This window comes from Notolepis coatsorum (assembly GCF_963971535.1).
Source record: "Notolepis coatsorum genome assembly, chromosome: 13".
Lineage (NCBI taxonomy): Eukaryota > Metazoa > Chordata > Actinopteri > Aulopiformes > Paralepididae > Notolepis > Notolepis coatsorum.
Window position 1 is genome coordinate 53591300 of NC_140177.1, and position 12393 is coordinate 53603692.

General features: G+C 42.5%; 1 protein-coding gene across 1 annotated transcript; it reads right to left on the minus strand.

Moving 5' to 3' along the window:
- Window positions 1-567: 567 nt before the first annotated feature.
- Window positions 568-11386, minus strand: sharpin (SHANK-associated RH domain interacting protein). Its single transcript, XM_084327493.1, has 9 exons — window positions 10958-11386; window positions 10317-10491; window positions 10128-10220; window positions 9894-10035; window positions 7251-7341; window positions 5072-5357; window positions 4774-4919; window positions 1711-1821; window positions 568-1433 (listed from the first exon to the last, which is right to left on the minus strand). The coding sequence occupies exons 1-9, from the start codon at window positions 11210-11212 to the stop codon at window positions 1383-1385; spliced, it is 1350 nt and encodes a 449-aa protein (XP_084183619.1). The 5' UTR covers window positions 11213-11386; the 3' UTR covers window positions 568-1382.
- Window positions 11387-12393: the final 1007 nt, after the last annotated feature.

Below are 12393 nucleotides of genomic sequence, written 5' to 3' on the forward strand. Positions count from 1 at the left end.
ATATGCATCTGGGATTTCCACGCAGCCTGGAAGCATAAATTAATCAAATGTCTGGATAGATATTGAAAGGTACAAAGTCCTCAGAAGTCACCAAAAATGATTAACGTTCACAAATTAGCATCTTTATTTTAGCATTGCTATATCTTCAGCGGCACACAGGATAATGGAAATAAAATGGAGCAAATAAATCCTTGCACAATTTGACAAGCAAAGTAGGATTTGCTACTTAGACATAGACCGACCCATTTCAGTTACTTATCTTTTATTCATATTTAGCAAGTATTAAGAATTTAAAAGGAGCAAACTATGTGTTTTCATGGCAGCTTCTAGGAGAAGCTCCAAGCCTGCCCTCTTTTCTTGATTCTCCAACAGTTCTCCAAAACAACATTCTCCAAACCAACAGTTGTGATTGGAGGATCAAGAAAAGAGGGCAGGGTTTTGAGATGGGTCAACCATGACACCAGACATCTCATAACACCATGGGAAAATATTATTTGGGCTGTGGTTTAAAAACCAGAACACACTTCATACACCAACATACATTTTACAAGAGCGTAGAAACAGCCGAAACATGACTTGTTATGTTTATTAAGCTAACCACATTTTACAGAAAACATTCCGTCACTATTGCAGCTCAGTAAATGATGAGGGCTGAAGATGGATGAACATCAATTACTCCATGTGTCCGGATATAAAATAATACACTTAATACAATGTTATAAAAAATAAAAGCACTTTAAAACCCTGTAAATGCAGCAGAGTGTCTCTTTAGCGACCATGGCCTCGTCTTTCAAAACCACTTGGCACCAACCGATAACACGCAAACAGAACCAGGTATTGTACCATTGTACAACCTCTCCCCCTTCACAGTTGGCAGAATCTGAAAGTATGACATTCTCTTTATCTTCACGCGTGATGAAATATGCAGGGCCGGTGGGACTCGCCACTCCCTTGTAAAATAAATATTGGATTTGTCCGCCCTGGATGCACCACCTCACAACCTCCATACCCCCCCCCCCCCCTTAAAATAAATAATGGAGAAGACCACCCCGGAGGCAACGTTTTTTTTCTTTTTTAAACAATCATGTCCATAAAGACAAGTTGATGCTCTTTGCCTGTAGTTCCGTGTCCGAGCCTCTGCCTGTGGAGTCGGGTGTCATGCTACAGTGTCCTCACAGCTCTAGTCTCCATCAGACAGCCAGCAAGCCAGCAGGACCCCTCAGTGCACTTGACTTGAAAGTTTGGATGTGTGAGTAGAGTGTGCCGTCAGTAATCATGTCGAGTTAAAAACCCAAAGCAAGTTAGGCGTCTCGGATGTATGTATGAGAGTGTGTGTTTGTGAGAGTGTGTGTTGGCATCCAGATTGTGCTGTTGCTGGGCAGTCAGCTGCTTGTTAAACCAGGCTCTCCCTGATCCTCTCTACGTCCTTTCTCCTATATGAGAGTGAGAGAAAGAGAGAAGTATTGAAAAGCACCATTATGCATATTCTATTACAGTAGTTCTGAGTTACAAAATGAAAAACAAGAGTTAATTTTACCACTATTTAAATTCACTAGGCATTAGCACGATGACAGAATGTATACGTATGACTATTCTACTCATGGTTATCTCCCATCTCCCATTGTATAGCAACTAGCAAGCGATGGAATTCTGCACTAAATCATTATCTGACAACAAAAGATTGTCGTGACGAGATAGCCGCCGGCATACCTGCTGGATGCGGCCCTGCTTGCGTGTGTCAGGTCGGGCTGCGGCGCAGATCTCACAGCCGGGGCGCGACGGCTTGTTGATGAAAGTGCATGAGGGACAAGCCCATTCTGTCTGCAGAGGAGGTGAAAGTGGACAAGGAGTTGAGTATGCAGTATACAGTCAGGGGTGTAAAAAATACCCAGAAATTATACTTAAGTGAAAGTAAGGGTACCGTCTCAAAATCTTACTCAAGTAAAAGTCAGAGTATCTGGCTCAAATTTCAAGTTTCTTTAATAGTTGTCATACAGAAGTACAGAATACTTTTATACAAAATGCTTCTTACTGTTACGCTCCAGAGACTGTGCAAGACAAGATAAGTATGAAATAAAATAACATAGTATAGCATGTAAATTAGAAGTAAAAAAAATGAGGTCACAGTGTTCAGTATAGACATATGTACAATGTTCGATGCAGAATAGACGTAACGGAGTTACCTTATAATATACAATACTGTGCAGTGTACTAATATACAATACTATATAGTGCAAGGCAGAAATGGGATGAGGTGCAATTTAGGTACAATTTACAGTAGGTGTACGAGTTGTAGTGCAAATCCTTTATCAATAAATATAAAGTGTGTTTGTGTGATCTAAAGTGTGGAGAGTGGGTGCTGCAGTGTGTTGTTTGTTTAAGTGAGTGTGTGCGTGTGGGTGTGTGTGTGTGCTGTGTGCATTTGATGGTTGTTGCATAGTGTTTATTGTTCGTTTAGCAGCCTGATGGCCTGGGGATAGAAGCTTCTTCTGAGTCTTTCTGTGCTCGCCTTAAGACTCCAGTATCGCTTGCCTGACCGCAGCAGTTCAAAGAGGCAGTTGTTCGGGTGGCTCGAGTCCTTAATAATTCTCTTAGCCTTCCCCTTGCACCGCTTGTTGTAAATGTTCTGGAGGGTGGGAAGCCCCCCTCCAATTGTGCGTTCGGCTGAACGTGTCACTCTTTGTAGTCTGCTACGGTCTTGTGCAGTGCTATTCCCAAACCAGGAGGTGATGTTGCCAGTCAGGATGCTCTCTATTGTACATGAGTAGAAGTTCCTAAGGATCTTCTGACTGACTTGGAACTTCCTTAGGCGCCTGAGGAAGTAGAGGCGTTGTCGTGCCTTCTTCACAACACTGTCAATGTGTGTGGTCCATGTCAAATCCTCGGATATGTGGGCTCCGAGGTACTTGAAACTGTTCACTCTCTCAACCGGTGCCCCGTCGATGCTGAGGGGGCTGTAGTCCTTGACCCCCGACCTCCTGAAGTCCACAATCATCTCTTTTGTTTTGCTGACGTTCAGGGAGAGGCAGTTCTCCTGACACCACTGTGACAGATTCTCTACCTCTTCCAGGTAGGCCCTTTCGTCGTTGGCAGAGATCAGGCCCACCACTACTGTGTCATCAGCAAATTTGATGATGGTGTTGTTGTTCCGCTGTGCTACGCAGTCATGTGTGTACAGGGAGTAGAGGAGGGGGCTCAGAACACAGCCCTGGGGGGCCCCTATGTTGAGCGTGATGGATGAGGAGGTGCAGTTGCCTGCTCTTACCACCTGGGGTCTGCCCGTCAGGAAGTCCAAGACCCACTGGCAGAGGTCATAGTTCAAGCCCAGGTCCCTGAGCTTGGCTATGAGTTTGGAGGGGACTATGGTATTGAATGCTGAGCTGTAGTCGATGAACAGCATTCTCACATAGTTCCCCTGCCTCTTGTCCAGGTGTGATGCTGCTGTGTGCAGCACATGGGCTATGGCGTCCTCCGTGGACCTGTTGGGGCGATATGCAAATTGCAGAGGGTCCAGGTTGATGGGGAGGGAGGAACAGATGTAGCCCTTCACTAGCTTCTCAAAGCACTTCATGGCTATGGAGGTGAGGGCTACAGGGCGGTAGTCGTTGAGGCAAGCGGGCGTAGATTTTTTGGGTACAGGGATGATGGTGGACTTCTTCAGACAGGTGGGGATGACAGCCTGTTCCAAGGACAGGTTGAAGATGTCAGTGAATACCGGGGCCAGTTGGTCGGCACAGACTTTTAGGACGCGGCCGGGGATGCCGTCCGGTCCTGCTGCCTTCCTGATATTCACTTTTTTAAAGATCCGTCTCACCTCATGCTCTGTTACCCTGAACACTGAGTCTCCATCAGCAGACCCCCCCCCCCCCATTGCCGTGGTTTGTAGGCTGGTGTTTTTATTCACAGCCTCAAACCTCGCATAGAAGGAATTGAGATAATTTGCTAAGGAGATGTCACTGTTCAGTTTGAGGGAGGTGCCTTTGTAATCTGTCATTGTTCTGAGGCCCTGCCACATGCTAAAGACACACTTGAGTAAAAGTCAAAAGGTTTCCACTTTTAAATGTACTTAAGTACTCAAAGTAAAAGTCAAAACTTGTTTTTATTGCAAGGGATAGACCAGGGGTCTCAAACTCATTCCATCGTGGGCCAAGTTCTCATTTTATGAATTTTTGAAGGTGAAAGAGAACATTTTCATGGAGATAGGGCCATGGGTGCTCGTCTTGTCCATTCACGCCGACTGTTTCGTCCTCTTCATCACTCGTACTATCGTTTGTGGCCATCTTCTGTAGCTTGTCACTCTGACTGTCTATTCTTCTGATAGCAGGTGTTTAATCAAAGATCCCTGCTTTCTAGTCTTGCACAAGGACCAATCAGCATGGGTATGGGCGGGGTTAATTTTCCATTGATGGGGATTTGATTGGCTGTTTTTAAATAAAGTGTGGCCGCAGGATTAATAACGTTAACGTTAGTTCGGCCAGAGAAACAAATATACTAATTAAAATTGTTGGACCTGCGAGATTTGTACTTTGTAGGTCTGCATTTTAAATGTAAGGAGTAAAAAGCATGTTTTTTTCCCTCTGAAATGTAATTGAGTAAAAGTACAAGTATAGAAACCTAATAATACTCGAGTAAAGTACAAATCCCCCAAAACAGTACTTAAGTATTGTTAAAGTACAATTACTCAAGTACTTTACACCCCTGTATATAGTATACAGAATACAGAATGCAGGACAGATCTCACTGGAAGCGTGCAGAGGACTGGTGGTGACGTACCTGTGTTTTACTGGCCTTGCTGGGTTTGTCGTTGAGCTGTAAACCCTCCAGGTTGAGGGTGTCTTTGATCTCATCCCCACCAGTTCTGTCTCCTCCTCCTGCTGCTCCTCCTCCTGCTGCTCCTCCTCCTGCTGCTGCTGTGCTCCCTACAGCCCACCAGAACAATGGAAAACAGATGAAAAATCACATGAAAATATAAATCTAATAAATGTATTATTTGGAATCAATTGACACCGATATCTCCCCTAGATTAGATTCTCGGCCTATCCCTATTAGTGTGTATGTGTGTCAAGCGCACCCTGGCTGTTGTGAGTGAGCCTAGATGGCAGGGTGCTGTAGCCCCGCCAGTCCTGGGATGCAGGACTGTTGCTGGAGGGTGGAGACGGGGCGAGCAGGGCGTTCTCCTGGTCCTGTTGGAACAGCTGGCGGGTGACGCGGGCGTGGTGCGCGGACACCAGGTAGAGGTACGCCGTGTCCCCGTCCCTCTGTACCCCATAGGAGGCCAGAGACCTCGGCTCAGTACACAAGCACTGCCCGATCACCCAGCGCTGCACACGAGGGTGGAAGCCATACTCCAGAAACACCTGACAACGGGTGGTAGAGAGCATTTATTTACTAGCATTTATTTAGCATTTAGAGAGCATATATTTAGCATTTCATTTTTTTAGATTATATATTGTAACTATATTTATTGTAGGGCAAATATAACTGAGAGGGCATACCTTGCACATTGTTGCCCATATGTGCATGAGTTAATTATATTTTACTTTTTATTCTATTTTTACTTCTCCACTGTACTATAATTCTGTGACCTGTACCTGTATGTCTTCTAATACCTTTACCTCCCCTCCCCCCTCCCCCATGCTGCTATGATTCCTGGATTTCGCCAAGGGGATCAATAAAGGAATATCTTATCTTATCTTATCTTAGAGAGAAGGAGGGGAAAGTTACAACAACTGGTGCTATGCTGTACTTGTTGCTTTGTTTCAGTTGTTAAAAAGGATCATTCCAATTAGTTTCAACCTAGACCCTATCATCAGACATCATACTGATCGATTGGGACAGAAATATTGTCACTTGGTCCACTATAGTTTGAGCTGTGTTTCTGAGCACTTGAGCCTTTCTGGCTGTAATTCAATCCATCAGGGCAGCTGGATTGTCCTCAAAAGCAGCCTAATTGTGTCTAGGTTTTGATTATGTTCTTGAGACGAGGGCAGCAACCAACCAAGTTAGCAGGCCTAGATAACCTGGATAGTAAAGTGCTGAGAATGACTGCTGGTATACTATCATAGCATCTCCTATATGTCATATTATGAATAGATGTTTGGATGTGGGCCTATGTCCAAAGATGTGGAAGGAGGCTAAGGTGTTTCCTTTACCTAAGGATACCAAAACTGCTTTTAATGAGGAATTCTAGACCAAGTAGTTTACCTGTCTTAAGCAAAATCATGGAAAAGTTGATGCATTCACAAATTCAAGAGTATTTTGTTTCAAACAAGATTGCAACAGATTCTGAACATGCCTATAGAGCTGGTCACTCTACTTCTACTGCTTTGATACAGATGACTGATGACTGGCTTAAAGCTATCTATGCTGGTGGGAGCTGTGCTGTTAGATTTTAGTGCTGCATTTTATGTGCTGGACCATTCTCTACTGGTTGAGAAACTTAAATGTTATGGTTTTAACTCTTCTGCTTTAAAGTGGATACTAAGTTATTTGTCCTCTAGATCACAGAAGGTGTATCTAAATGGCAGCCTGTCCAGTAGCAGAGGTCTAGAGTGTGGCGTTCCGCAAGGAAGTTGCCTAGGACCTTTGCTCTTCTCTGTATTTAATAATGACCTATAATAATTTAATAATGGGCAGCTTGAATTACCAGGTCCAAAAACCTGGTAGATCATTAACTCTTTGGAATAACCTGCCTCAAAACCTCTGCTGCATTTACAGTAGATTCACTTTTTAAAATAATCTTAAATTGTATAGTACTGTAAAGTATTTAGTTTTGTTTTTTGTTTTCTGTTTTTTTGCTTGCATGTAATTTTAGCCATCTTAATTGTTAGTTTCATTATGCATTGTGTGTTGAGTACTGACTTTTAATAATTTTGTTTTGCAATAATAATTGTTTTTGTATGTTTTTTTTGTGTGGACCCCAGGAAGACTAGCTGGTTGCTATGGCACCAGCTAATGGGGATCGGTAATAAAATAAAATCAAAACTCAAGCGTCCAGAAAACACAACTAACTCACAAATGGTTCCAATTGATGAGGTTTTGGTCAGAGTCTATTGGTATGCTGCCATATGATGGGAAAATATAATCTATGTTGAAAATAACCAAAGTGATACTTTTAACAACATCAACAAAACAAACAGCACTATTGACAAGATGGTTTGTAATAATCCATCGAATATGATGCCAAATTATAGAAAGATTTGGCCTAGGTTGAAAATACAGTACACTTGTAACAGATGAGATTTTCTAACCTGTTGCTTGAGCGTTGCTACAGTCATGTGGGGGAAGATCTTGACTGTCATACAGCAGGATGAAGAGACGTCCTCCACAGCCACAGATAAACTGAAGGACAGACAGGACACCGTATAAGCACAAGTTCCTCTTGCTATGGGTAGATTGATTTGATTTGATTTTTATTTAGTACATACAATTTATACAAAAGTATAAAAACAAGGGGTACAAGGATAACATGTGAAAGTCTGTCGACTTGTTTCCAACATGGTCCCAAGAAGAATACAATAAATCACAAAGAAAGAGTTGAGAAGATAAGATAAATACAACAAGTAGATAAAATAGACAACACAATTTTCTGAAAGAGCCTCATTACAGCATGTCATGTTCCTGTTCTTCAAGAGTGGTGGCCAAGCACCCACTGCAACCTATTGTTGCAGATGTCGCTTCACACCCCTCTTGAAGACAGCAATAGTGGGGGAGTTTTGGATGGCCCTGGGCAGAGAGTTCCACAGCCGGCAGGCTGTAGACAGAAAGCCATTCTGTGAATAGGAACCCTTTCTAGGCTCATAAACTGAGAGCTGTCCAGACCGTAACTGCCGTCTGGGTACTGTACTGTGCGAGGGGGCGGGTGACAACAGATTGTGCTCAAATGCCCACAAACATGTCCTTTTTTGACAAAGAATCTCTCCTGTTCTTGTCCTGTTCTTGTGTCCGACCGTAGACCGCATAAGTCACATTCCACTAGTCCCACCTACTGGTTCAAAATACCTTCAACATTGTGCAAAGTGCAAACGTGCTTCAGAGAATGCTGTTCTTTCTACAGTAATATGTATAGCATGTACATAAAGACCCAGTGCCTCATCCGTAGCTAACAGTGTATTGCACTACCGCAGGACCTAGCATGTCCTACCATGCTCTGTACTTTTCGCACTATAAGCCGCACCTGACTATAAGCCGCAGCAGCTAAATTGAATGATGTGTACATATATAAGCCGCACTGGACTATAAGCCGCAGGTGTTTTAATGTTTAATTACCATATGTAATTAGCATTGGGACACAATACTGTCAGACAAATAACAAGAATGAACTCATTTACAAGTTGTATTAAGTTTAGCAAATAAGGGAACAGATAAATAACATTTCAATGCAGTCAAAAAAGCAATATTTTGATTTTAACATTTTCGGGTTTGGTCACGTCGAGTCACATAGGGTCGAAAAATTGGGGAAAAAGCCGCGGCTTATAGTCCGAAAAGTACGGTATGTACATATACCGATATGCCCTACTCTGTTTACTTGTTTTATTGCACAATGTCGTTCTATTGGATTCTATTATATGTTATTACTATTGTATTATGCACATTGTTGCGGGCAAGACCACCCGCATTTCATTGTATACTCGTATGCCATGACAAATAAAACTCTTGACTTGACTTGAGTAACTATTTTGTAAAATTATAATAAATAAATAAATAAAAACTGCTGCCTATAATGATTGTGTATTTATTTAAGGATGTAATGAGGAAGCTCTACCCCCCCCCCATGGCATTGTGGGCCATGTTCTACATGTTTAGTTTATAGTTCCATAGTATAACTGTTTATAGACCATGTTCTAATATACATGCTCAGTTTATAGTTCTATAGTATAACTGTTTATAGATCATGTTTTACATACTTCGTTTATAGTTCTATAGTATAACTGTTTATAGACCAAGTTTTACATACTTAGTTTGTAGTTCTATAGTATAACTGTTTATAGACCATGTTCTACATGCTTAATTCCATAGTATAACTGTTTTTATTACATGGCGTTTTAACATTCGCCAAAATGCTTGATTGTGATTGGTCAATAGCGCTTGGTTGCCCCTAACAGCGGTCAATTATTTCTCGATAATTCACCGCTGCTACGGGCAACGCGCAATAATGACCGCTGTTAGGGGCAACAGAGCGTTATTGACCAATAACAAGCAAGCATTTTGATCGCAGTCACGAAAGCTAAGCTTTACCATTATGCACAGCTGCACTACATCAGGTGCAATAAAGTCCACACACCTGCCGGCGATGACAGAGGAGCAACAGAACTGCGTCTGCATTTGATCTCGTCTTGTCGATGGTGTAAAATGAATTAGGTATATTGTTAGTAAGTTAGCCCTGTAATAAGCGGGATAATGTATAGCTATACTCGGTCATTGTCGCAAAATAATTGACCTTCACTGCGTATACATTATCCCTTACATAGACCATGTTCTACATGCTTAATTCCATAGTATAACTGTTTATAGACCATGTTCTACAATGCTTAATTCCATAGTATAACTGTTTATAGACCATGTTCTACATGCTTAATTCCATAGTATAACTGTTTATAGACCATGTTCTACATACTTAAGTTTATAGTTCCATATAATAACTGTTTATAGAACATGTTCTAGATGCTTAGTTTATAGTTCCATAGTATAACTGTTTATAGATCATGTTCTACATGCTTAGTTTGTAGTTCCATAGTATAACTGTTTATAGGCATGTTAGACTCTTTTGGCAATGGGCTCGGACTTCTTCATTGAGCGCTTATCCTTAGGGATTTCTGTGTTTCATTATTAAGAAGAGATTACCTACTGCAGGTTTAACACAAACTGGAAAGGTATATTGGCTTCTTTCTCACCTAATCTCTCCCTCTGCGTAACTCTTTTCAGAAAGTTGAATGGTCAGCGCTGCCTTCTGTCGAGCGAGAGAGGAGGCGTGCTGTGAAGCAGACTGGGTGTCTCCTGCTTCAATAGCCCTGGCCAGCTCCAGGCACAGCTCCTCTGAGAGAAAGGGACGGCATGACGATAAACGTTTTTGCCCATGCTCTACATAGATAAGACGGGTAGAATAAGAGCAAAAGGTAGGTACTCACCAGTGAGCGGTAAAGAGGCTGAGCTCCACTGCTCTATAGCTGCTGCCGTGTGGAGCCTTCTGTCATCCAAATCGTGTGTGGCAATATTCGCAACTGCCAGGAAAAGAAAAAGAAAACAAACCAGTGTGAACTTTCTGTTCAGACAAAGCATATTTGTAGAGAAATTAACAAATTATATGATCATCACACCTCTATGTGCCTCTCTGAGTGAAGACATCACCACTGTGGCCCACTCTTCAGCCTCACGGTCGCAGCGGAAGTTGAAGCGGATGCAGTCATGAGGCGGAGTGGCCAAACGCATCTCATGACAGCGAGGGGACTTCACCTCATACTGCACAGAGCGCAGGTCAAACTCAGCGATGAACTGCAAGGGAGAGACAACAGGGACATTTACAGAATTCACAGATATCAAATTTCAATATGTGATTGATTGATTGAAAACTGTATTAACAGATTGCAGAATGGGTACAGTACAGTACATACAATTGTTAAGGGGATGCAGACCAGAGAAAGACTTTCGTCTTGTTTACATGTAGACTAGACAACCCTATCGTTTCACTGGAAGGCCATCTTCCAGGCAGACGCATCATGTGTATGTAATATCTCTCTGTACTCTTCTTCCCCAGCAAATTAAATTACCATGTCACTGGCCATGACAAATCTGAACCCGAGAAAATGAAAGTGATCTGGATAAAATGGTGATCGTCTCTTAATGTGGTTACAATTTACGTTATGTTAGGTGATCCTTAACACAACCTCCAATCACTTTCAAAGCAGGTAGCTAGCATGTTTCGCTGACAAGTGTCATATGTGTGTGATGGCATTCTCACCACGCTGCGGCTTCCGCTTGTGTCTCGCAGCGCCAATCGAAACTCTCCCGCCCGACTGGGATCCATACTCAGCTGCAGACGAAGAGCCTCGTTGCCCGCTCCGGGGAGACAAAGTGGTCGAATTCCCGAATGGCAAACTGAAACCCGAACCGACATCAGAACAGTGTTGCAGCTTGCCAGCGTAGGCCCATGCAGCATAGCTTGGGACGGGGCAGGCACCGGGGCTGGAGCCCAGCCGCCGGAGCTCAGTGCCATGTCGCTGACAAGTTTTAGGACGAACTGGTATGTTGCTATATAAAGTCCAACGACGTGCAGAAGATTGCGCTTCTTGTTATAGGATCTACCTTTGTATGAAGAAATGGCGGTTCATCGTGGACAGGTTATCGCTGTCTTCCAGCGAAAGAAATACCATAGCTACCTGATAACAGAGCGAGAGACAATCAAAACAGGAAGTAGTAGAGTACGTCTTCTATTTACCTCCGATGGGACAATTTGCTGTGGAACCATGGACTATAGACCTCGCAACTGTTACCGCATTTCGGGAGAAATTAAATAATAATTATAATTGAATACATTTAATTTCACAATTTGAAGTGAAATACAATAAAAAGTAATCATCCTCAGCATGATGCTGCAAGCTCGAGCAGTGAACTCCAAGACCACGTGACTGAACTCAAACTGCAAAGAAACAGACTTAGAAATGAAGTAAACTCCATGATCAAAACTGCAAAAAATAATTTCATCAATGACAAAACTGAGGAAAACAAAAATAAACCCCAGTGAACTTGGGAAATTACTCAACTAGGCTGCAGTAAAAAAAAAAATTAAAACCAGATTTTCAAACATAAAGACGGACAACACGCGCATCACAGACAAGCTGGATGTGGCCAATTACTTAAACATTTTCTTCACAAACATAGCCACAACACTGGTAAATAAACTACCCTCCCACTCAGGGCACTTTGGGGTAGAACACATTATAGCAGCCTACTACAATAACCTAGGGGTCCGCAAAGACGATTTCAAACTAGAAATGGTAACAACAGCTGAGGTTTGATTGATTGATTGATTGAAAACTTTATTAACAGATTGCAGAATGGGTACAATACAGTACAGCTCAATACACACAATTGTTAAGGGGATGCAGACCAGAGAAAGACTTTCGTCTTGTTTACATCAGGGTCCCCCATTTTCAATTCATCAGGACATATATGACATACATGACATACAGATAGTCAGTACTGCTACATCTATACATTTATGACATACCAGATTTGCAAATACAGTACTGTTTGTGATACAGAAGGAGTCAGGAAAAGGGAGTATATACATTTGACGTAGAAACTGTACATTGGAGGAGGTTGGGTGGGGGGGGGGGGGTTGGGTACACTGGGATATTGACAACCATACTGGGTAATCTACATTGGAGGTGGTTG

Coding starts and splice junctions, on each gene's coding strand:
- sharpin (XM_084327493.1), bottom strand. CDS start 11,212: ATGGCACTGAGCTCCGGCGGCTGGGCTCCAGCCCCGGTGCCTGCCCCG. Junction 10,492..10,957: donor CAAGCGGAAGCCGCAGCGTG/GTGAGAATGCCA, acceptor TCTCCCTTGCAG/TTCATCGCTGAGTTTGACCT. Junction 1,822..4,773: donor GCAAGGCCAGTAAAACACAG/GTACGTCACCAC, acceptor CCTCCTCTGCAG/ACAGAATGGGCTTGTCCCTC.